General features: G+C 47.6%; 2 protein-coding genes across 7 annotated transcripts in view; one reads left to right on the top strand and one right to left on the bottom strand.

Moving 5' to 3' along the window:
• Positions 1-1,771, top strand: part of URB1 (URB1 ribosome biogenesis homolog) — a 76,268-nt gene extending 74,497 nt beyond the window's left edge. Inside the window, exon 39 of one of the 2 annotated variants that reach the window (XR_011495377.1) lies at positions 814-1,618. Coding sequence is in view for 1 of the 2 variants with exons in the window: in XM_014827590.3 (XP_014683076.3) it covers positions 814-995 (182 nt within the window). In the remaining variant the exon portion in view is untranslated. Of the gene's footprint in view, positions 1-813 lie in introns of both variants that reach the window. The other variant, XM_014827590.3, reaches the window with a different exon arrangement.
• A 210-nt stretch (positions 1,772-1,981) lies between these two features.
• Positions 1,982-23,791, bottom strand: MRAP (melanocortin 2 receptor accessory protein). Of its 5 annotated transcripts, none has more exons than XM_044751076.2 (5): positions 23,510-23,791; positions 23,005-23,102; positions 22,194-22,330; positions 5,695-5,794; positions 1,982-3,406 (listed from the first exon to the last, which is right to left on the bottom strand). In XM_044751076.2, exons 3-5 carry the CDS (start codon positions 22,297-22,299, stop codon positions 3,136-3,138), a joined length of 477 nt encoding a protein of 158 aa, XP_044607011.1. In that variant the 5' UTR covers positions 22,300-22,330; positions 23,005-23,102; positions 23,510-23,791; the 3' UTR covers positions 1,982-3,135. The 5 variants fall into 5 exon arrangements, with proteins under 5 accessions (XP_044607011.1, XP_070344860.1, XP_070344862.1 ...); XM_070488759.1 differs by having other exon boundaries at positions 2,749-3,406; positions 22,911-23,102; positions 23,510-23,762; XM_070488761.1 differs by lacking the exons at positions 23,005-23,102; positions 23,510-23,791 and adding an exon at positions 22,592-22,726 and having other exon boundaries at positions 2,749-3,406.
• Between the last annotated feature and the right edge of the window lie 1,094 nt (positions 23,792-24,885).

Raw genomic sequence — 24,885 nt, 5'->3', positions numbered from 1 at the left:
CTGCAGTAAAGAAAAGGGGCCGCCTCAGGATCCCGTGTCCCTCTGGGGCCTGTCCCACCCTGCAGACCAGTGGCTCTCCTAAGTTTCCACCATTACCCAAGTGAAGAATGGTTTCACGTTGTAGCCAGATGTGTTGTACACGTGTGTGTATATGCATATATACACACAAGCACACAAATATACACACCGTTTATGTGCTTGGCATTCAGCTGGTGCTTAATAAAGGTTTGACTGCACAAATGAGTGAGTAGCAGAGGCTTTGAAAGGCTGTAAGAGAACATAGGGAGGCTGTGACTGTGTGCATGGCCTCCGCCATCTGGGAGAGTTGTTCCTTTCACTGAGGGACGTAAGGGGAGCCGGGGGGATGGCCAGCAGCCGGGGCAGGTGAGCTGTCCTGGTGGCCGGGGGTGACCTGTCTCTCATGTGGCTGCAGTCAGGGAATCGAGTCCCTTCTCCTTGCCGGGCCGCTGAGGATGTGGCATGGGTGATTCCAGGAAGCCCTGCTCCCGCTTCACTGCTGGTTCTCGGCGGGGATGGTCAGAACCTGGAAGGCGCTTGGCTTGTTGTAACTGTCTCTACCTTCCACACACATTCATCAAATAGATAAACTTTAAAATGAACAAAAAATATTAACACGAAAGTTAAGCAGAGGCCAGATTCATTTGTTTCATCCCCATGCTCAACTCGGGTTGCCACGAGCATGTGGTGCAGTGTGTTTGGGTGCTCAGTGCAGCCCCACTGTGGGGTGGGGTGGCTTGTTTCTCCGCTGGAGGAGATCTGTGTCCTCATGGCCTTGTTGTGACTCTTCCTCAGCCGCCGCAGCCTTCCTGGTGTCTCTGTACGTTAAGGACGTCTGGCTGGGGGCCCAGCAGCCGGACACCCTCTTAACCCACGTCCGGATGATCTCCGACGCCTCAGAGGGTGCACCAGGTGGTAACGAGGATGCCATCGTCATGCTCTGCAAGGACATCGCTGCCGCTGCCCCAGACTCTTGAGTCCCTGCCGTCCTGCGCCTCCAGCACTGGGTTCTAGAAGTTCAGTTGATCAAGGGTTTCCATGGAAAACATGCAAAGTGACAAGTTCCGTATATTGACTCAGTTTCCTGACAAGAAAAGTTGACTGTATTTTGTTGACCGATAATTTTAAGCTCCAGGGACTGTGTGTGGGACAGGGTCAGAGTTAAAGTGGGCGTGGGGTCCTTTGGGGCCACAAGCCCACCCAGCGTTGAGTTGGGGAAGACCCTTCCTCTCAGGGCTTTGTCATTCTGCAGAGGAGGCACCGCAGGTTGAGGTGGCGCATCTCCGCGCCTGAGGGCTCATGGGTACCAAAGCTGGAATGTCAAAAACTGTATCAGATAGAAGAGCATGAAGGGAGATGTTAAAAGTTTCTTTCTTTAACAAGTCCTTACAAAGCTTTGTATAACATTTCAAATAGATAAATTCCTGCCAGTATTTGTTAATTATTTTAGTAAATAAAAGGATGTTTTACACTAAATCCTTAAAGTATAAAATTGATTTGACCTCTGCTTTGGAAAGGCAACCTGTATTTTTCAAAGCTGTGTTTCAAAGAGGAGATTTTGAGTTTTATAACTTCTTGTTAATAAATGTCTATTTTTGTTAGGTTTTGTGTCTTGCTTAGTCGATGTTAGCAGTGTGTTGTTATTCCATAGAGACCTGCATTTAGAGGTCAGGGCTTGACTTTTAAGATTCCCGTATTAATTGGTATTGTAGCTGACAAACGTTGAATATGAAATTTCATGGGTTTCACAGATAAAATTCTAGCCTGTTCCTTAAAGCTGCACGCATTCCCATGCCCCTCCACACCTCTTGGGGCCCGGGGGTCTGCTCGGCCGTCCTCACAGGAGCGTTCCATGTGTCCCCTGGGAGCTGGCTGCTGCTTTGCCCCTATAACATACGCAGCACTGAGAATGGCTTGGTTTCAGCTTAAACATTTACACTTTTATACATCTCCAGAGTTCTTTAGACTCCTCTCTGGTTTTTTAATGACAAGATTTTAACCATGACAAGAGTAATGCTTGTTCACATCTAGTCCACTCACCACAAATAGGGCCCGTTGTCTACCTCCCTATCCCCTCCCAAAACCCCAACACTGGTCTTTGAGAACATTCCGAAGTCGAAATCCTACGCAGGTTCAGGTTGGAAAGGCCGGCTGTTCCTTTGTCACCCCTTTTCCGCATCTCCTGAGCTCATCGGTCTCCCCACCCCTGTCTGCCCTTCTAGACCATGCCCGGCCCTCACTGTGGCGGACTCTTTTTCCCTAGGTAGGGTGGCTTTTAGGGGCTTTGTAGTGTGGTGCTGTGTCCCTGCCAGGAGCAGGCTGCTGGGCACTAGAGGACCAGATCCTTCGGGGGTCTCAGATCAGAGGTCCCATAAAGTCACATCCAGGGTGGGACCCTTCCTGCCAGCTTAAAGGTGTTCTGGGGTAACACGGAGGCGCATTCTCTCCCTTTGGTGTAGGCCCTGCCGGCCGGGCTGGCTGCCCCCTCCAGGGAAGACGCTCTGTCTTTGAAGAGCCTCGGGAAGGTCGGAAGTGGGACTAGCGTCCCTGACCGCAGTGAGCTGGCCTGGCCGGGCACACACTGCCCCATCTCTGTGAGTGGACGTCCATCCGTGGGGATGGATGGAAACCACACAGGCCTTCCCTGGGTGTCCTCAAAAAGGTCCAGATCAACCCAGTGAAATCAAGGTCGGTAAAATATTAGAGCAATAAGAGTTGAAGCTGAAAAGTGGCACGGTAAAGATTAGCAAGTGAGTATTTTTTAAATTTAGTTCATACATATTTATTTTTCTGCCCTTCCCAAAGCAAACATAAGCAGTAAATAAGCAGGTTTAAGTGCACTAAATAAAATGAGCAATATCAGAGACTACTTTCCCATGCTGGGTGGTTAGGCGTTGCCATCCTTGGATAAATGCATGTTATCTGCCTCCTGGCAGAGTCACTCTTGACCCGGGTGTGCTTCCTGCTACGTGTGAACGGGCTTTCTGAACGCATGTGCGTGTCCAGGTTGGTCTGAGTTCCCTGGTTCCCTCGGCAATGGCTGTGGTTTGCTGGTGTCGGTTCTACAGTCCAGAGGTTCAGTCTCCAGGGGGAGGCTCGCTGAACTCATTCCTGACATCAGCTGACGCGGTGGGGGTCCCCATCAGGGGTCAGTTCCCAGAGGAGGGCACAGTGGGCCTGGGGGGCTGTGGGGGACAAGGCAGAGGGGCTCTCTCCCTGCGGCTGCTGATCGCGGCCGGATGCTCTGCTGCCTGGTTCCTCAGCCGAGCTTGGTGGAGCCTGCGGGGTCCCCCGAGGGTCCCTGTGGTGCAGTGGGTGCCTCCGGACACAGAAGGGGAGGTTGAGGCTGTGACTCCAGGGACATGTTGGGTGGTGCTGGGTGTTGTCCCTGTGGACAGAGCAGATGGAAGAAGGCAGGCATCAAAGGCAGCAGAGAACCGCCCCTCCTGGGGGCTTCCCTGTGGCTCCCTTCTGCCTCCAAAGCCCATAGGGACGGAGCCACAGAGCGCCAGCACCTCTGCCAGGGGAGCAGGGCCCCGGGGAGGGGCAGCCTGGCTTGCAGAGGTCGCCATTGTGGAGAAATGGAAGAAAAGAGGAAGTGTTGATGGTGACCTAGACCTGAGGTCTTTCCCCCCGAGGTCACTTCTCCCTCATGTGTCCACTTACAGTTGGGGGTGGGGGATGGGGGGGCAGATGGACCTTCCCTGCATCCACGCGTTTGCGAGTGGCTCATCTGGTATCCACGTATCCAGCCAACTTGGATCTTAGCTGGAAATCCCTCCTCTCTGGATGGACTCATCTGCACTCGAGGTGCGGGGGGCAGAGGACACAGCCCCCTGGCATGAGCCCAGCCCTCCACGTCCTGCCTGCCTTCAGTTTCATCAATGAAATGGGATGATAATTGCCTCATAGGTCTCATCAGGATGAAATGAGGCAGGGTAGTGACAGCTGTCTAAGCTGGAGAACTAGTGTTCATGTGCTTATCATTCTAACGTGAATGAAGCAGCCAGGAAGGGAGCCCGAGGGAGCTCAGCTCCCTTCCAGACGATGCTAGTATAACCTTTTTCTTTTTTAGCACGGAACTCAGCATCCTCTTTCCTAAGTTCTACCAGGGATCCATCTGGCTACCCTGAGCATTCCACAGTCTTTACAGAGTGCCTGGAGAGCATTTTCTCTAGGACGCCAGGAGGCCAGTCAGGACGAACAACGTCATCAAGTTGCCCTGTGAAATTCTTGCCCAGAAAACACGCAAGACCCCTCAGCCATGGCCGCCTGTGTGCTCACAGGACTAAGCAACTTTCCCCCAGGAGGACAACTGACCATCCTTGCAAACTGTCCCTTGTTCCAAGTCACCTCAGAAGAGTAGAAAAGAAAGACGATTTCATTAGTTTATCCCCCAGGTATCTCTTGGAGGTAAAAAACCTGCTTAAATTCAATGTCAGTTCTGAAAGCTGAAAGGAAAAAGTAGATTTCTTCGTTGCTCCAAAGCTGGTCCCTGCCTCACATGTGTGCAAAGGGAACCAGAAATGACCTGGGGAGGGTCGACCTGCTGGATGGGACGCTACGGGCAGGGTAGGTGGGGGAGGGGTAGAAGAAACAGGCCCATCCAAGTGTGTCTGCACATGCTCAGACACACAGGTCCTCGCGGGAACCTGCAGTGGGACCCCGTTGGTGGACGGGCTGTCCTCTCTGGTTCTTTCAAGGTCTTCAAGGCTCCTCATCCTTTCCTCTCTCAAAATAGCCCTGCTCATCTCTCTCTGCTGCCAGCTCCTATGCTGACTCGTGGTTTCCTCTGCCCTAGACTTCTTGCTCCACGATGGCGTCCAGCCCCGGTCTTCTTCCTGGACGCTTCAGTGCCATCTGAGGCCAGGTCACATGTTTCAAGGGACATTGGCCAGCCCCGGACAGGCCCTCATTGGGTCAGTTGCCCAGCCCTGGTCCCGTCAGCTATGGCAGGGAGAGAGGTGACATAGGGTCCCTTGTAAGAACAGTCTTTAGGACAGCTATGGGGGCAGATTAAGCTAGAAAGGAAAATTGGATGCGGTGGGCCAATTGTCCAGCACAAGAGAGTTAACATATAACGAGCTAGGCTCTAATTACCACTCAGAGCTCCTAGATTTTACATTCAATTTAACCACTAAGGCACTCAGTAGGCACTCAATACCAGATGGTGGCCATAGATGACTAAATTAGGCTCCCATTTTCCTGGTGAGGTATTTAGCAAGACTTAACTGACACATGGGGTCCTTTCAACTGTACTTTTTTTAACAGCTTAATTGAGATACTTTACATACAATGAAGTGCGCCCATTTGAAGTATAAAAATTCACTGCTCTTCAGTATAGTCACAGAACTGTGCAGCCATCACTACAATCTATCTTAGAATATTTTTATCATCTGGGAAAGAAATCCAGCACCCAGTAGCAACCTCTCATCTGCTTTCTGTCTCTAGAGATTGGCCTGTTCCAGACATTTCTTATCAATGGAATCACACAGTGTGGGGCCTTCTGTGTCTAGCTACTTTCACCCAGCACCATGCTGTTGAGGTTCATCCATGTGTTGGCATGAATCAGTGCTTTGTTCCTTTTTATGGCTGAATAATATTCCGCTGTGTGGACACACAGTTCCTCACTATTTAACCACTTGAGTGACCTCCATCCCCACCCTCCTCACTTACCTCGTCTGCGGGGAGCCCGACCAGGACATGTAGAGCAGGATGAGGAAGAGAAGCACCACGAAGGCCGCCAGGCTCACCCAGAAGACGATGACGATGGAATCTGTGGGAGGGAGAGCTGCATCTCAGCGTCAGTGTGATGTCCCCGAAGCCCACAGCAGGGAAATAAGGGCCCCGAGCACTGTGGAAATAGGCTTCTGAGTATACCTGTTCCCTCTTCCTCCAGCCTCTCAGCTGTGACCATTGAGAAGCTGTTTCCATTAACAGGAAACCTGGGAAGGACCAGGGCAGCAGAGAAGTGGTTTTCTGTCAGGGCAACTGGCTGCTGGGTCAGTTAGGGTGATGGCTGAGGGAAAACAGTACATGGACTTCGGTGGCGCCCTACCAACTTACTTTTGCACCTGCTCCCGCTGCTGCCCGCCCTCTCTTACTCCCTGGGAGGGAGGAGAAAGGGCTGTGGGCAGCTTCGTGTCACAGGATGGCCACCTCTCCCCTGAGAGGGCTTCGGGGCCTTTGGTGACCAGCCCCATGAGGGGCAGCTTCAGAGACCCCAAGAATTAGAGACACAGGAGGATGTCCGCTAGATGACAGCATCTGCGTGCTCCCCATGGAAGGCGAGGCCCTTCTGGCTGCGGAGCTCTTAACCAACTCCAGCAACTGCAGCCTGCTCGGTGTGGCAGAAAGAGCGGCTCCTTCTCCTTCAGGTGGACAGGCCCAGCTGGGGGCAAACGACCGGATGGAAAAGCACTTTGCAGCCACCACTATGGCTGTATTTGCAGCCAGAGGCTGAAGGTGCCTCGGGAAACCAGGAAACATGCCTAGACTCTTCTGGGCCCTGGGTAGAACCTGGCAGGTCAGGAGGTGCCTTTCTCCAGAGCACCAGTTCAGGAACATTCGGCAAGTTGCTAGGGACCTGCTGCAATGCAGTTGTTTTTCTTGGTGATTGTCCATGGCTATGGGCACAGAGCACCAGGCGCATAATTAGTGTCTGCCAGTATCTCCTCCCAGAGGTGCTCATGACTGTGGGACAAGATGCCCCAAACCGGGATACGCTGGACACCTACACATGTGACCAAAGGTGGCTCCTGAAGGATGGTAATCCCACAGGTATTTAGTAAGCACCTACACGAGCCAGGATCTGCTAGGGGCTGTTAAGATGCAGAGGGAGTCAACCCCGCACACCAGAAATCCTGGATGCCCTTGCCTGCACTCTCCTCCCCCAACCTCCTCCGCTGAACTCCTGCAGCACGTCTTGCTCTCACCCTGCCCTGCCTTCTGTTGTGTTCTGTTCAAACAAAAAGATGTTTATGAATGGGTAAATGAACGAATGAATGAATGCATGCATGCATGTATACAAAGGATCTTCAAGATTTGTGAGTCATCTACAGAGAGATGGAGGTAGAGGCCCTGGGGGTAAATAACGGTATTTGAGTAAAAGGTGTCACCTCTACCCTCTATGACCCAAGAAGGGTAGAGGGAGAAACTGAAGACTTGTCAGAGTTGATCTTGGACCCTGACAGCATCAAAAACAGGATAGAGGGAAAAGATGCAGGACTTGCAAAAGGAATCAGAGCTCCTACTACCCTGTAAGGCGCCATCAGCAACTCGGCATTGACCCTCCAGAGGGGCCAGGCCCACAAAGACCCCCAGGCTGGCTCTCACATCCTCTCTCCTTCCTGTCCCTGAGCTGAGAAACGGACGGTGGCGCCCTAGAGCACTGAACTCTTTAAGGGACATATGTGCTCCTGGGAAGCAGGAAAGGAGGTTGTTACTGTCTGTCCTAAGACTAAAAACGTTTAAAAGAAGCTTCTGACGTTCTCAGCATGCCTTGCTCACTCACTGTTCGTTATTCTACAACACCTGCATCGCAGCCCAACTTCATCGCAGAGTCACGATTTATTTTATGACCCTCTGAGGATGATGGTATATATGCTCTCAGAAAATTTGGTTTGGAATTTTATTCTGTAAGGGTGTTTGAGATTTCTTCAGACACTAATGCTTGTTTTCCTTTGTAAATCTAACGCAGGGCCTGAGGTCTTGAGTACCTAGATGAGTTGTATAAGGGCCTCTACGGTGATGGCTTCAAAAATTTAGCAGTTGAGGGGCCAGCCCCGTGGCCGAGTGGTTGAGTTCGCTCGCTCCACTTAGGCGGCCCAGGGTTTCGGCGGTTCGAATCCTGGGCACGGACATGGCACTGCTCATCAGGCCGTGCTGAGGCGGCGTCCCACATGCCGCAGCTAGAAGGACCCACAACTAAAAATACACAACTATGTACCGGGGGGCTTTGGGGAGAAAAAGGAAAAATAAAATCTTTAAAAATTTAGCAGTTGAGACATCCCCTCCCCTTCTCCCGGGCTCACACTTGTCTGCTGCAGCCTGTGATCATTATCTTCAGATACAAGCAGGGAATGAGATGACAGCTTCCACAGAACACAGTGTCTACAGAGAAGGGAAGTTTGTATTTTGTAGACCAAAAACGCGATCAATCGCCGCTAGCCATTTCCTGTGCGAAATTCTCTTTCATCATGTTCTGTTGAAAAAGGCAGCCAAGAAAATAGGCTTCTTTTTCCTCTTCCCACTGAAGGTTCAGCCTAAGTGCTTGGAGAGAACATTTTGTTCCAAGGGCAAGAGCTGTCATTCCCCAGTGTCGGACGGAAATATTTAAACATCCGAGGGCTTGTCTTTACAAAGAGGAGCACCAGGCTGGGCAATGAAACCGGTCCAGCCATAGATAACTCCCCCTCCCTTCCTGCTCCTTCCCTCTCTCATTTCCTTCTTTCCCCTTCCCTCCCCTTTTTCCTCCCTCTGTCCTTCCTTCCTTTCCAAGTCCACACCGGCAGAATGAAGGAAATTAGGCATCCACAGTGGATTGACAAAAGAAGGCTCTGGATGGACTGGTTGGGCTGCACTTCACGTCGGGGGGCCAGGCAGGGGTGGTTTTCTCAACCTACCTTGGAATTGACAAACTACTCCAATCAGAATACTCCCTACTCATAGGAGGCACCTCAGTTTTGCTGAGTGAGAACCGATAAACCCCAGTTTTAGCATTCCTCCAAATGCTGCTAACATTTGAGTCTCAGAGTCCTAGTAGAAGATTGACTCCAAGAGTCTTCCCTTTTGGGGAGCAATGGCAGCGGGAAGGGCCTAGGATCTGGAGGTGCCTAGGGGAAGTTTTGAGTTCAAATTCTGACTAGGCCATTTTCTAGCCATGTGATCTCAGGCAATCTGGGTTTTTTGTTTTTTTTTTTTAAAGATTTTACTTTTTTCCTTTTTCTCCCCAAAGCCCCCCGGTACATAGTCGTATATTCCTCGTTGTGGGTCCTTCTAGTTGTGGTGTGTGGGATGCTGCCTCAGCGTGGTTTGATGAGCAGTGCCATGTCCATGCCCAGGATTCGAACCAATGAAACACTGGGCAGCCAGCAGCGGAGCACACGCACTTAACCACTTGGCCACAGGGCTAGCCCCCAATCTGGGATTTTCACACCTCTAAATCTGTTTCCACATCTGTTAAATGGGGATAATCATATAGGCTGTTAAGTGGATTAAATAAAATAATATGTATATACAATGCACATGGCACAGTTCCTCGTTTAATGGATGTGAAATGATATATAAATAGAACTAAAATTATCATTTCTGTTAAGAGGGTTTAGTGCCAAGTGATATCACTGCGTCCTTTAAGCTCACTGAAATGTAAGATATGAGTGAAGGTAGTTGTGGCATAGACTGCTAGTTGTTAATCCTAATGTTCCCTCTCAGCTGCTTCCTTAGTGATAGAACTCCTGCCTTTAGCTGGGTACATGGCTGCCTGGGATAAAGACTACATTTCCCAGCTTCCCTTTCAGCTAGATATGGCCATGTGACAAGATTCTGGCCAATGAGATGTGAGTGGAGCCTACAGGACAACTTCTAGGAGTCTTCCTGCAGAGACTGCTAGAATTCTAGTACCTTGTGTCTCTTTTTATTCCCTTCCTCCATTTTGCTGCCCAGAACATGGGTGTGATGGCTAGAGCGAGGCCTAGAGAACGAGGGAAATGTCCCAGAGATGGCAGAGAGTGAGCTGGAATGAAGCTGGTTCCTGAGGATTTCATGGAGAGGACCCACCACCTGTCCTGCAGACTTGGCCATGAGAGAGAAATCAACTTCTAGTTCATCTGGTACTCTGCTAATTGTAACCAATTTTCTTTATTGAATCAGTAAAAAGAACTGCCATTAAATGAATGTACCCAAACTTGAAAATCCAAATGAATGCTGACCTTCAAAATAATCACCCTCCCTCTACCATAGAGTCATATCAATTTTCCTAAAATAGGCACATTGACCAAACATTTATCGGACATTCATAAACATTTACGAATTCTTCTTTTGGAATTCCCTTCAAGGACACACACACACACACACACACACACACCAATTTTGCTCCTTTATGAGATCATATTTTATTTTTGACACTCAGGTGGTATCAATTAGCTTAATCATCCATTTCATTCACCCAACTGGTTTTTGGGTGATTCTTAACTATTTCCCAAAAGCAAATCTACCCTCAAAGAGTATACATCACTTATAAGCAAATACATGGACAAAGAGAACAGATTAGTGGTTACCAGAGGGGAAGGGGGTTAGGGGGTGGGCATAAAGGGTAAAGGGGCACATATATAGGGTGACTGACAGACAATAATGTACAACTGAAATTTCACAATGTTGTAAACTATTATGACATCAATTTTTAGAACTAAAAAACAAAACTTTAAAAAAATACATCAATTTATCACCATGTATGTTTCATAGGATGTGCTATTGTCACCAAAGTCAGCTCCAAAAGAAGAGTGCCAAGCAGTTTTTCAGCAATAATGGAATCATTCAAGTGTAGCACCTTCCCATGGGGCTGTTTTCGTGGGGAATTTGTTCCAAGGTAAACATTCTCCTATCTGTGTTTAGAAATCGCTTTCACTGTTTATGTCATGCCCATGGGACTGACTGTTTGTGAAGAGTTAGAGGTCATGGTTGAAGTTGTAACCTGAAATTGATTACTCTGAACGAGAGGAAAGAGTTGTGTGTAGAGCTTTTGTTCAATCTTTTCACTGACTTCTCTGTGTTGTGTTCAGAGAGATTGGTTAGTCGTGTGTTTCTGTTCTTCCTCTCCCAGCTGTTGGGGCAACAGATGGACAGACTTCTTATAATCGAAGCTGCCAGAGGCGGCACATCAGCGGAAGTCAATGTGGGCTCTGACACATTCTTCCTAACCCATAATTAAAGGCAGAAGATGTATTGACCCGAGACATAATTAATACAGCATGAAAGCCTGGCACTCCCCACAGGGAATCAGTCCATCTTGCTGCTCCCAGAGCAGTGTCTGGAGACCCAAGAGATTAGAATAATCTGTATTGCACTGTAAGGTTGGAATATGGGACTGGTTTTCTCCTAAACTCAGCCTCTGAAAAGAGGACACAGAGGAGATCAAACAGACAGTCAGTTCAGGCAGGGCCTCAGGAAACAGATTTGCATTTTCCACCTTTCTGACAGTGTTAGGGAGATTCTGAACCTTTCCAGGAAATAATCAGAAGCCACGTCTGAAAATCGCAATGGTAAAAATCCTTGTGGAGTCCTTGTAACTAAATCACACCAGATTTCAAGCCGTCCCTGGGAAAGGGCATCCCACAGCCTTCCACTCAGCACTGAATGCTCCATAAAAATTTATATAAATCCCTAGATGTTTCCAATTATCTGCCCAGCCATGATGGAATACATTCCAGGGTACGGGCATGAACACAAAAATCTTAATATCCTTCCTGCTTGTTAAGTTAACACATGAGCCCTGGGTATTTTTCTATTTTATCTCCTTCTCTACTCGGCCTGAGAGTTGAACCCAGGCTGGCCTGAGACATTTCAGCCAGCTGCCCCAGATGACCCACCAGTGAGAAGATCTGAGCGAGAGCTTTGCCTCTTCATCTCTCCCTAAAGCATTCCCGGCTCACAGAGCATCATTCCCAGCATCCTTCTGTCTTTGATGTGCAGAAACACTGCTGAGAACTAGGGCGTGCTGCTTCCTGACTCGTGTGACTGGGGAGGAGGCCCAACCCAAAGGAACTGGTGACCTGAGAGAAGGTCGCATTTGGCAGCAATGCAGGACACCCGCTGTCTGTGGTCTGACCTACCTCCATCCCCACCTGGACAGGAGCTCACCTTACCCCACCTTCGGAGCCATGTAACAGAGCATCCCTGAGGCCGCCTGCCACTGCCTTTTGCTGATCATCGAAGAAAACAACAGTGACACAGTGGTAATGGTCGCACAGAGTGTGGATAATGGAGATTTCCATTTATGCATTTTTAAATTTTTGGGGGGTAAACTTATTTGAATTTAAATACTAAGGACAAAAATAGGCAAGACATCTTGACTAGACACACAGCAGTGGAAGTTCTTTTCCTAAGGCCTCTGCTTATAATAGCAAAATCCTGGAAACATTCTTTATGTTCAAAGACACTAATTTCTAGAACACCATGCAGCTATTCACAAAGTTTTTGAAAAGAATATTTAATGACGTGGGAAAATAAAACATTGTGAAGTCAAAAAGCAGAGTACAAAACAGGATATACAGCCAGGTCCTATTTGAAACATATATAGGAGTCAGGATGTTTGTAATGGACTCTCTCTGTTTGCTTTGGCTGAAATCTAAGACCAAGGGGCTGCTATGGATCGGATGTCTGTGTCTTCCCCCAGATTCGTGTGTGGAAGCCCTAATGCCCAGTGTGATGCTGTTTGGAGGTGGGGCCCATGGGAGGTAATTAGGTTGAGAAGAAATCTTGAAGGTGAAACTCGCATAAGGGAATTAGTGCCCTAATAAGAAGAGGAAGACACACACTCTCTCTCTCTCCCCACCTACTTTCATGCACCGATGAAAGGCTATGTGAACACACAGAGAGAAGGCGGCCATCTACAAGCCAGGGAGAGGGCCCTCACCAGACAGCCAATCTGCTGCTACCTTGATCTTGGATTTCCAGCCTCCAGAACTGTGAGAAATAAATGTCTGTTTAAGCCCCCGGGTCTATGATAGTTTGTTACAGCAGCCAAGTAGACTAAGACAGATGTGGACTACTTAAAGTCTAGTTTGGTGATGCTTAACTCTAAAGAATTTTCTTGAGACAGTAGTGTGCAGAGTCCCCCACGCCCCTCACGGTGTAAAGTGGATAGTCGGTGCCTCCTCTCTAGTCAATGGGGCCGCTCAGGGAACTCTGTGTGTGTCCCTTGCAGTCGGTGGGACACAGTGGACTGGAGTCTGACATGTGCTGGAGAGTGAGAGACCCCGCCGTCACTGTCAGCAGAGTAGAGGGGGCTGCCACCCTGCTGTTGGGGGGCAACGCTGTGTGTTGTCAAAGGCCCAGCCGAGGGCATCAGGGGAGGGTACAGGCTCAGTCGAGCCAGCCTGGACCTGGCCTAAAAGGACCGTGCACACAAGCACGGCCTGGAGGGGACGTGGGCCTCCAACTGAGCCAGTACAGGTGAGGGCTGGCCTCTGAGAACATGGCGCTGGGGGCTGTCCTATGAGGCCAGCAGGAGAGAGGATCCCCTCCAGTGGGGTACCTTGCAAAGCTCCCCACCAGAATAGAAGGAGCCAGCTGGACTCACTCTCCCCAGCAGAGGACACACCTGCCCAGACGGGAGCCAGCCAAGCACCGTCCTTCCTGCCCCTCACCTCTTTCCTTCCCTCGTGCTCCAATGAAGTTGTGTCACAAACCAGGATGGGACAGGTGGCTAGGGAGAAAGGAGCTGGCAGAGCAGGGAAAAGAGAAGCACCCCTGCCCCCCACGCTAGGCAAAGAGGATGTTCTAACTTCGAGTGAAGTTCGAAGGTGGTTTGTTTTGAAATAATTTTAACATCTTATAGGATTAGACATTTGCTTTGGTCACTAAAGTGACTGGCAGGCTGTTTTTGAGATTTACGAATGAGCACGGGGCCTGCTCAAAGTGCTACCCAGGGGCAGGCAAAGAGCCACACCACTAAGTAGGTCGGCAGGAGCAGGTGGAGAAAAACGAAAGGGCCTTTCTGATCTGTGAACTCGCTCTTTCCATGCTGCAGTTCCACACGTTTATGCAAATGCAGAGAAAAAAGACTGGAAGGACATGATAGTGGTCTGGGCCCGATCAGGAGATAGAAAACACACAGTAGAGCAAACAGGGAAGTTAAACATGAAGAATTATTAACCGGATAAAAGATATAAGTAAAGGCTATGTGGTGCCCCAGGGCTGAGGGAGAGGCCCCCGGGGTAATAATTAGCTTGGGCTGTGCTGTGGTCTGAAAGTTTGTGTCCCCCCCAAAATTCATGTTAAATCCTAACCCCCAATATGATGGTATTAGGAGGTGGGGCCTTGGGAGGTGATGAGGTCATAAGGATGGAGCCCTCACGAATGGAGTGAGTGCCCTGATAAAAAGAGGCCAGAGAGAGTCCCCTGCCTCTTGCGCTATGTGAAGACACAGCGAGAAGGTGCCAGCTATGAACCAGGAAGAGGCCCTTCTGCCAAACACGGCTGTGCTGGTACCTTCATCTTGGCACTTCTCAGCCTGCAGAACCATGAGAAATACATTTCTTTTGTTTATGAGCCTCCCAATCTGTGGTAGTTTGCTATAGCAGCCTGAATGATCTGCGCCCAGATGTCACCAATACCATCCCGACTCTCAAATGTATGTATTCACCAGAGGGATATTTTCAGCATGCAAATTGGGCCTTGTTTCTTCCTTGCTTACAATTTGAAATGACTCCCCACTGCTTCCAGGAATCCTCTGAGGCCAGCCTGCAAGAATCTGGCCCCAGGGTGGCCTGGAGCACAGCCTCTGTCACTGTTCCCCAAAACTCACTCCGTGTGCCCCTTCCCAGAAGCACCCCCTTTATGCGCAGGAGTAGCACGTTCTCTGCCCTGTGCTAGCCTGCCGTGTAGCAGGCAGGGTCCCGTCAATTCTTTGGGCTCAGCTTAACCGAATCTTCCTCGTGAAGACTTCCTTGCCTCTTTCTTCTCCCCAGGAGTGTCCTTCTCTGTGCTCTGCTGGCAACTTCTGCAATCTCCAGCATAGCCCCATTAATCGAACAACAGTTTATTAATGGTCAGTATCTGCCACCTGACTGGACAGTTGAGGATATGACAGAGGGACCTGCTTGATCGCTTCCTCAAGTCAGTGTCATCTACCACAAAAACGGCCCTTTCTAGAATCAAAGAGGCTTCAGGGACATCACCATATGCTGCACACCAACGTGGGTTGGACAAAGTAGCTCACAAGCACGTTTTGGGGAAATGGGGGAAAGCTGAATATAGACTGGGAGGTAGACGATACTAAGAAATGGGTATTGAAATATTTCGATGGACTGGTATGTTCTTATTTGTTAATGGTTCCCGAAAGTTTGTGGAGGAATGTCATGATGCCTGTAATCTACTTGGAAATACTTCATCATAAAACAGATAATAATGGTAAAAAAATAAAATAGTTCTTGAAAAAAATCAAGGACATGGATTTAGTCTTTTTGCTTTTGTACCTCTGGGTCCCAGGGCAACATCTGGCCCATAATGGATAGTACAGAATTTGGATGGTTGAATTAAACCTGAGCAAAGGCCAGAAGGTAGGACAAGGTATGTATGGTGTGTTTCTGGTGTGGTGTGGAAGCGGCTCTCATCAGGAAAAATGAAAAACAAACTTCACAGTGCCAAATTTCACAGGGGCTACCATGAGGAAAAGGGGAGCTTAGGCTTTCTGGGGAGGGCAGGGACATGGAAATGAGCAAATGGCATGTGGTTGAGCCTGGAGTCACTCTTATACAGTGAGGCTGTAAAGAATTGCACAGGTCGCGCACTGCTCAAGGGACCCACTTGAATGGGTTGTGATTAGCTGTGTGTGCAGAGGAGTAATGCTGTTCTAATTTTCTCTATGATATGTGTTAGTGGCAGCCCTGGTCCTATGTCTGTGGGCCTTGAGGAAGAAGAGGAGAATTAGGGTGACCATCCGATAGGCCTGAGTTCCTGAAGATGCATCCATGGGACAGTCTTGGGCAAACCTAGCAAGTTGGTTGGCCTAAGGAGAGTGCAAAGGGGAAGAAGAAAGAGGTTGAGAGAGATGGAAGTGAAGGTGGAGAGACACAGAAACAAGGGGGAAGAAGGAGGTGAGCATGCAGGTTGCTGTTTTCTGAAGAGGCGTTTTCATCCCACGGTGAATGCAGAAGCCTAATTTCGGGGAAGCCGTGACTGGGAAAGCAGAGGGCGAAAGTGGCCATGCCTTTGAGAAGTTTGGCAACCACAGGTGGAGAGTCCTTAGCTGATGGTCCAAGAGGGCAGCGGGGCTGCAGATCCATGTGTCCTTATACAGGACTGAGCAAGCCAGCGAAAAGGGGGAGATGCTGGTGGATGAGGAACTCCTCTAGACAGGAGATGCCCTGGGGGGCAACATGACAGCATCATGACAAAATAACAAGCAGACGCCCCACGCTGGACTCCCGCGCCAGTTCACCTGTGCACACATTCATCACTCTTGTGATCACTCTCTGCATAGCCTGCTATGGCTGTTGCTCCTGCCTCAGGGGCTCCGATGTCCCCTCCGCCACCACTCCTAGTCCTCAACTGATGACCAAGTTTTTTGGTTGACACCACTGTGATGGTTAATTTTATGAGTCAAGTTGATTGGGCTAAGGGATGCCCGGGCAGCTGGTGAAACACTATTTCTGGCATGTCTGTGAGGGTGTTTCTGGAAGAGATTAGCATTGGATTCAGCAGACAGAGTAAATCAGATGCGCCCTCACCACTGAGGATGGGCATCAGCTAATCCATTGGGGGCAGGATGGAACAACAAGCCGAGGAAAAGGCGAATTCTTGCCCTCTCTTCTTGAACTATGACATCCATCTTTGTCTACCCTCAGACATTGGAGTTCCTGGTTCTCGGGCCTTTGGACTCCAGGATTTAAACCAGTGGCCCCTAGTTCTCAGGCCATTGGGCTCAAATTGAATTACACCGCCAGCTTTCCTGGGCCTCCAGTTTGCAGATGGCGGACGGTGGAACTTCCCGGCCCCCTAAAGGTGTAAGCCAATTGCTATAATGAATCTCCTCTTGTTTATGTTTTTGGTGTCAGGAGACCGTTGTTCTCGAGGTTATATTTCTCGTAGTGGCTACCTGCAAACAATTTATTGTTTAAAATATATTTCTTCCTGCCTCACGGCTCTGTAAACTGGTAAAATGGCCTGCCTCAAGAGGGCCTTTGTCACCTTGAAGACACGGTGCTAAGTGAAATAAGCCAGTTGCAAAAGGACAAATAGTGTATGATTTCACTCATATGAGGGACTCTCAGTTGGGGCTGCTATAACAAAATACGTACACTGTGGGGCTTAAATAAGAGAAATTTATTTCTCAGAGTTCTGGGGGCTGAGAAGTCCAAGATCAAGTGCTGGTGGACTGGGTTCCTGGTGAGACCGCTCTTTCTGGTTATGTCCCACGTGGAGGAGCGAGAGAAAGAGAGCAAGCTGTGTTGTGTCTCTTATGAGGACACCAATCTCATCACGAGGACCCCACTTTCATGACCTCATCTAACCCTAATCACCTTCCAAAGGCCCCTCCTCCAAATACCATCATACTGGGGATTAGAGTTCCAACATACGAATCTTGGGGGGGACACAAACACTCAGGGCACAGCAGGTAGCCAGAATAGTCGACTTCAGAGAGACAGAAAGCAGAATGGCGGTGCCAGGGGCTCGTGGGAGGTGGGGACAGGGAGTTAGTATTTAATGGGGACAGAGTTTCAGTTTGGGAAAATGAAAACGTTCCAGAGACGGATGGTGGTGATGGTTACACGACAATGTGAATGTACTTAAGGTTGTTGAACTGTACATTTAAAATGGTAAATCTCATGTTGTGTATATTTTCCCACAGTAGGAAAAAAAAAAAAGAGCATCTTTGTCAAAATGAACTAAACATTTAAATTTTTATCAAACCACCCAGAGCACAGAGTTGTTCTCACCAGCTGATAACCCAACTTCCAGCAAGCTCAGGGTCCTTGTCCTCCCCAGCTGAGTTCGTGCCTCTGTCGGAGAGGATGGCCACTTGCCCACCCACTGGGTCCTGCCTAATACAGTCACAGACAGGCCCAGGGAGAAGGGAGGAGACTCAAGGAAGTTCTGAGTTTCCCCTGAGGAGGGCCGGGCAGGAGTTATTACAAACAGCACACAGGGTAGCAGTCCACGTGTGTGTGGGCGTGTAGGTTTGTGTGTGCGTGCACACACGAGTGTGCACCTATGCACGTATGGGTTTAGGCATGCAGAAAAATCCTAGTTGGCTAAGCACTGAAATGGTAACACCGATTTCTTTTAAGTAATTTATGTCTGAATCTTTTACTAAAGGGTATATCACCTTTTAAAAAATACATCAAAACTTTGAATTATGAAATGTTCCAGACACATATAGAAAAATACAGAGCAAAATATGATAAAACCTATGCATCCATCAAACATGTTGTCATATTTGCTTCAGATCCTTTTTTAAAAAAACAGAATTGAAATATTATAGATAGGGTTGGAACCCCCTCCTATCCCATGGCCCCCCTCCAGGGAAAACCACAATCCTGAAATTGATGCATGCTGTTATATTTCCATGCGCGCATCTCCATTAACAATATAGCGTAAGTATTTTGTGTTTACAAATTAATTATATAGTTAATTATAATAAATTCATTTACCGTTTAACCAGATGTAATTATAATCAATATGATCATTAATAATTAACATAAGTTGATTCCACTGGATGTATAGTTTTGTCTCTGGCTTCTTACCTTCATTCTACTTTAGCAATTTATTCATATTGACACATGCAGATCTGGTTCATGGATTGCAACCACTGAATATTATTGGTTATAATAATACAACAACAATTTGTCCATCTCCTGTTGATGGATTGATGGATTGTCGTTTCCAATTTCTGACTATCACAAACAGTGCTGCAGAGAACATCGAAATACAAGTGTCCGTGTGGACGTGTGCAAGCATTGCTCGAGGTGGAAGCCTGGGAGGCAGATCTGAATTATGCAACTGTAACTCTTCTGGTCATTGCCAAGTCATTCTCCAAAATATTGAACACAATTTTTATCCCATCAGCAGCATATGACAGTCCTAATTTCTCTACTTCCTACCCAACATTTTGAATATCAATCTTTTAATGTTTTCAAATCAGATGGGTGTGAAATGGTATCTCGTTGTTGCGTCCCAGTGCCTTTCTCTGATTACTTGTGAAGCTGAGCATTTTCTCATATTCACTGGCCATTTGAGTTTTCTGTTACTGTTTCCATATCCTTTGCCCATATTTCTATTGATTTTTTTCTTGTTGGTCAATGGGTTGTATTGGCTTAGGAAAGAATAAAGTGGTTTCCATTTTAGGAGACAAAAAGGTATTTCCAAGTAATTTCCAAAAATATAAGGAAATAGTCATTGCAATCTCTGTCGTTCCTGGAATACACCAGGCACCCCCCTAGCTCAGATCCTCTGCCCTCGGTGCCTCTGCTGCATGGAAGGCTCCTTCTCAAAACATCCTCAAGGTTTGATCTCTGGCCTCCCCCCAGGTTGCCTTGGGAGGGCCTTCACCAACGACCCTAGTCACGGTTTCAATCCTTCCTTGGGTCCCAGCTCTCCCTAGCTACTCCTCCCATTTCATTTTCCTGTGAAGCTCGTGTTGCTATATGCCACATTTTCTCATTTATGGGGAATTAAAGACTGCCTTGAATTTTTAACACTTCTCCCATTGCAAGATGGGTTCTAATTTCTTCCTCCTGAATCTGGCCTGGTCTGAGTAACTTATTTGGTCAAAGTCACACAGCTAGTCATTGGCAGAGCTCAGGTGCAAATTCCCGCCTCCTGGCTCAGGAGCCCAGGTGCCCAGCTTCTGCATCGCCTCCCAGCTAGTCTCCCAGAAAAAAACAGACAACTGTGTATTCAGGGTGTAAACAGCCTGATAGGGGGAGGGATTTTTGTCAGCACCAAACTTCTTCTTCAGAGAAAACAGAAATTAAATTCAGACAAGACATAAAGCCTGGGATACAAACAGGAATAGAGGCGGCCAGAAGGAGCACCTCTCTCTGTGGGCATCAAAGACCCCCTGATATCTAAGGTTTGTGTATAAAATGGTATATAATAACCTCTGTAATAAATTTGGAATTAACTCCTAAAATACTAAGACACTTGTGAAACAGAATATTCTTTTAAGATAGATTTCTTGGTAGTTTAATCTATTCGTTTGGGATTCCAATAAGCTTAGTGGATTTCTTCAAATTGTAGATTTTGTGTTTTCCATTGTCTGTATGCAGATTTGGAAAGAATTATTTTGTCCATCCCCTAAAATGTATAACGTAAATAATTTCTATGAAAATACAAATAGATATTTATTCTTCCTAGTGGGGACCCAGCAACTGGCTTCTCCCTGTGGGTATGAAAAGCCCCTGATATCTATGGTGTCGGGGGGGCCCAGCGACCGGCCTCTCCCTGGCAACAGTTTCCTCACTGAGATGGTCTTTCTTGGGTTTGGGAGTTTGGGGAGGAGCTTCGTTTAGTATTGGACCTCATTTCTACACTCACCAGGCTGTAAATTTCCAACTCTAGTTCATGTTTGCAAGAAGGAACATCTTTTCAAACCTCAAATGTAACTTACAGGATTATCACACAGTTTTCCCAGAAATGGAAGTTATTTGTGGATGAGGGGGTCCCAAGGTTGAGGTTGTGGCTTCTAAGATTCTAAAAGCGCAAGCAGCTCCCTGACCCAAAGCAGGGGGAAAAGATTTGAAGCCCACGTGGTGACAGAGGGAGATGTCTGTCACACGAAAGGATGGGAGTGTCTGAAGCTGACCCAGAATTTTATTTAATTCTTGATAATCAAAAAAAGACTTTCCTGAATGCAAACCTACATTTTGTCCAGATCTATATGTATCCTAAAGTTCTGAACTTTTGATAATATATGAGTGGGCTTTTATTTCAACTCTGCACTTTCTCCCTATTCCTATATGTCCTCATGGTGAGTGACGCACAAAAATCTGCATGTTAATTTCATAATTCTATTCTTTACATCAGAAAACACACATCAAACCTATCGTCCCCCCCAAAAGTTTTAGTCCGTTGCTGGGACATAGTAAGTCCTCAGTACACAAGGATGGGTACCTGTACTTGACTTCCAGAACTTATAAATGAAACTGGAAACAGGAACCCTTCCCAACAAGACATTCCGGATGACAAGGGCTCTGCCAGGGACCTGCCTCTTTTTATTAAATAGTGACATCCGAATGGATTTCAGTTTTGAGCTGGTGTGTAACAGACTCTTTTTTTTCATACAAAAGGCATTCTGGGGCTGGCCCTGTAGCCGAGTGGTTAAGTTCGTGCGCTCCACTTTGACAGCCCAGGGTTTCACTGGTTCAGATCCTAGGCACAGACCTAGCACCACTCATCAAGCCATGCTGAGGCAGCATCCCACACAGCACAGTCAGAAGGACCTACAACTAGAATATACAACTATGTACTGGGGGGCTTTGGGGAGAAGAAGAAGGAAGAAAAAAGATTGGTAACAGATGTTAGCTAAGGGCCAATCTTTAAAAAAAAAAAAAAAGCATCCAGTTCCTTTTAGAGACTGCATTTACTTTTTTTTTGGTGAGGAAGATTGTCCCTGAGCTAACATCTGTGCCAATCTTACTTTATTTTGTGTGTGGGGCACCACAACAACATGGCTTGATGAGTGGTGTCCAGGTCCGTGCCTGGGATCTGAACCTGCAAACCTGGGGTGCCAAAGCGGAGCACACAAATGTAACCACTACACCACCAGCCTGGCCCCTGCATTTACTTTTTAACAGCTGTATCATGCGATTGTAGTGAAAGACCCAAGGAACCAGAGACTTTGGGAAGGGCAGAGGGTGGGTTCCCAGGGCTAAGACTTTGTTTTTGTTTTCCACGCTCCTTTCCTCAGCTAACTTGTTATCTTGGTGGGATAATCAGAGAAGATTGATCACAAAGTGCCAAGTTACTCAAGAGATAAAGACTGGGAGGAAGATGGGCAGAAGGATATTAGCTCATTCTTACTGTCCTTTCCAAGACCATGAAGGCGAAACATCTGTTGGTATTTTAATAGAAATTAGTAAATCATACATCTTAGAGAAGGGACAAAATGACTCTCTCCCAGATCTGCCTCCAGACAACAGAAAACTCAAAATCTACAATTTGAAGAAACTCATCTAGCTTATTGGAACTCCAGATAAATCAAATTCTATCAAGAAAGCTATCTTAAAAGCATATTCTGCTCCCAAAATGTCTTAGTTTCTTAGGAGGTTCATTCCGAACTCATTACAGAAGATAACAGAAGCTATTTTGCCCCCGTTCACTTTTATCTCTGAGTGCGGGGTCACGTTCCCGCTTACCCGGGACATCTGTTGGAGTTAATAAGTGAATGGAGAAAGAGTCGTCTGAGCCAACAACCCCCAGCCTCTGCCTAGTGGCTTCCCCAGTTGAGGACTTACGCTTGTTGGCTTTCAGCTTCCTCTCATCCACGGGAATGAGGTCCAGGTAGTCCAGGTAATATTCGTAGCTGTAGAATGGGGCGGAGGTGTTGGTCTGGTTGGCCATGTCTGCAGCGCATCCGGAGCTCCTCGGAGCCCTACGAGGAGACGGCCTCACTGATTTCTGTAAAACCATCCAGTGTGTCTGTGGGTCTCCAGGCTCAAGGCCTGCCCACTTATCAGAGCCGTGGACTGGGAGAAAGGTCGGGGGTGGGCCTGACAGCTTCACTATGCAAGCAGAGCTCTCCATCCCGCCCCTCCTTGAAGAAACTCCAAAACAAACAGAGCTGCAGGGCGGGAGACCATGCGTCTAGCACAGCTCTAGATTTGTCCCTCTGCCAAGGACAGGAAACACATACCTGGGGCCCCTTGAAAGACAAGATGCCAGATAGGGCTGGAAAGGACAACCCCTTTGGGTCGTAAATACCTAAAGAGTTAATAAAACCAAAACGAAAGGCTGGTGGTGCCCTTGACTTACATTAAGGCAATACTTGATGCTATTAAGCAACCGTCAAGTCACTGGCTTAGGTTCAACATCTGAGGGCAGAAGTTGAGTGATGTTGGCCCTGAACTTGTAACCTCTCTCAAGTACACATAGTCAATTAATTAAACGAAAAGAACACCCCTGCCCCAATTGAGCACACCTCCCAGGTTTTATCTAAGCCCCCAAGAACCAACCAGTGGGTGCATTTGTTCCGACTGAAGAGGCTGTTTGCCCAGGCCAACATCCCAAATGGATTGAGCTCTTGGGAAATTGGGCCCCAGGGCTCACCCAGCACTTGTATGACGACAAGTGTGACGAGGATTCTTCTGGGTTTCTGTATGGCCTGACTCCAAGTGATACACCCACTCTTCTAAGATCCACAGATCCTATCAAGAGAAACATTCCAAATATTTGTAATGAGCAGGACTAAATGTGAGAGGAACCCTAGAATTTAGCCTTTGAGAATTAGTTAGGGAAGTCAAAATACACAGAATTATGGGCCCTTCCCCTCCAATATACTAACTTTCTAGCGTTCTTGATTCAGGTCTAACCGGCCGGAGTAAAGCTGGGCATTGATAGTGCAGACAGCCAACCCAGATAACTTAAGGCCCTCTGCTGGATTTGATCCTGTGCACCCAGGCTGCTGTGCCTGAGGCATTCTGTGGGGACCGCTCCCCTTGAACTGAACTGAGGCCGTTCAGTTGATTAGCAAGGGAAGAATGAGCTCTTAGGTTTCCAAAGGGAAGGGTTAAAAGGCCCGCTTGCAAAGACACGCCACACACTTTGCACATACCTGTGTACTTCCAGATATTGCTGTATGTGCCACTGGGGAGGCAGAGCATGGGGGCCACGAGCACGGATCCCGGAGCGACTGCCTACTTCAAATCCTGGCTCTGCCTCTGACCAGCAGTGCGGCCCTGGACAGATGACTTAATCTTAACAATATTTGCATAGTTTAAAAAGCTTCTCCGCTAAGTTGTTTTTTAGTTACTCAGAGGAAAACAGTAACCTTACAATGAAGAAACCCAGCAGACGCCATCTTAAACAAGTGGTCAAGGTTAACATCATCAGTAATGAGGCACCGTGACATCATGTACCCACTGAGAAGGGCAGTCACCTCAGAAGCCTTCCTTCTAAAATGCATAAGCTCAATCTAATTGTGATAAAAACACCAGGAAAAGCCAAATCGAGGGACATTTAACAAAATAAATGACCAGTATTCTTCAAAAGGGTCAAGGTCATGAAAGTTAAAGAAAACCTGAGGAAATGTCACAGATTGGTGCAGACAAGAGAGACATAACTTTCACTGTAAGTAAATTTTACCTGACCTGCAAACAAAATAAATACTGTTTAGAAAAGTGTAATTTCCCCAAAAAAACCCTCAAGTCAATTGCCTCTTCCTAAAGGAATTTATCTGTAGATTGTTGGAATGTACACTTCAGTTCAAGAGTTGCCCTGAGCTAACACCTGCGCCAATCTTCCTCTATTTTGCATGTGGGGCGCCACCACAGCATGGCCATGGATGAGTGGTATAGGTCCGCACCTGGGAACTGAATCTGGGCTGCCAAAGTGGAGCACGCTGAACTTAACCACTAGGCTGGCCTTACACTTCAAATTTAAGGAATTATCCTTCCTGAGTACAGTGCATCTGGAAGGTATGGTTGAGTTCTGCTTGAGTGCACCAAGGATATCACCAGCCCCACCTGTCAGATGATGTGGAATTTCATCTCTTTCCTGTGGCCCGCCTCCCGAGAAGTGGGGCTGCGATGTGGAATAAACATTGACCCTAACTCTTAAGATATAACACAAAGATTCTGGGGGGCCGTTACTCAAGTGCAGGTTTCAGAAGTTCATAGCTGTTCCTAAAGGTCATCAAATTCGTGTAATTAAATCTATGGAGTGAAATTAGGAGGTTGGTTGTGGTTTAGGGGAGGATTTTCTCATCTTTATGCAACCTGTTTAAAATTGAAATATTATAGATAAATTTACCTTTTTCTTCCTTTCCTTCCGTATTATTCAGGGTTCTCCAGAGAAACAGAGCCAATAGGAGGATATATATATATTTTATTGGCTTGAGCTTAGGGCAGCAGATAGACATACATACGTACATATATTCATACACATTATATATAAAATGAGACTTAGTATAAGGAACTGGGTCATGCAATT

The sequence above is a fragment of the Equus asinus genome, chromosome 18 (genome assembly GCF_041296235.1).
Source record: "Equus asinus isolate D_3611 breed Donkey chromosome 18, EquAss-T2T_v2, whole genome shotgun sequence".
NCBI classification, from domain to species: domain Eukaryota; kingdom Metazoa; phylum Chordata; class Mammalia; order Perissodactyla; family Equidae; genus Equus; species Equus asinus.
The sequence above is the reverse complement of the archived record's forward strand: the minus strand, read 5'-3'. Positions and strand labels throughout refer to the sequence as shown.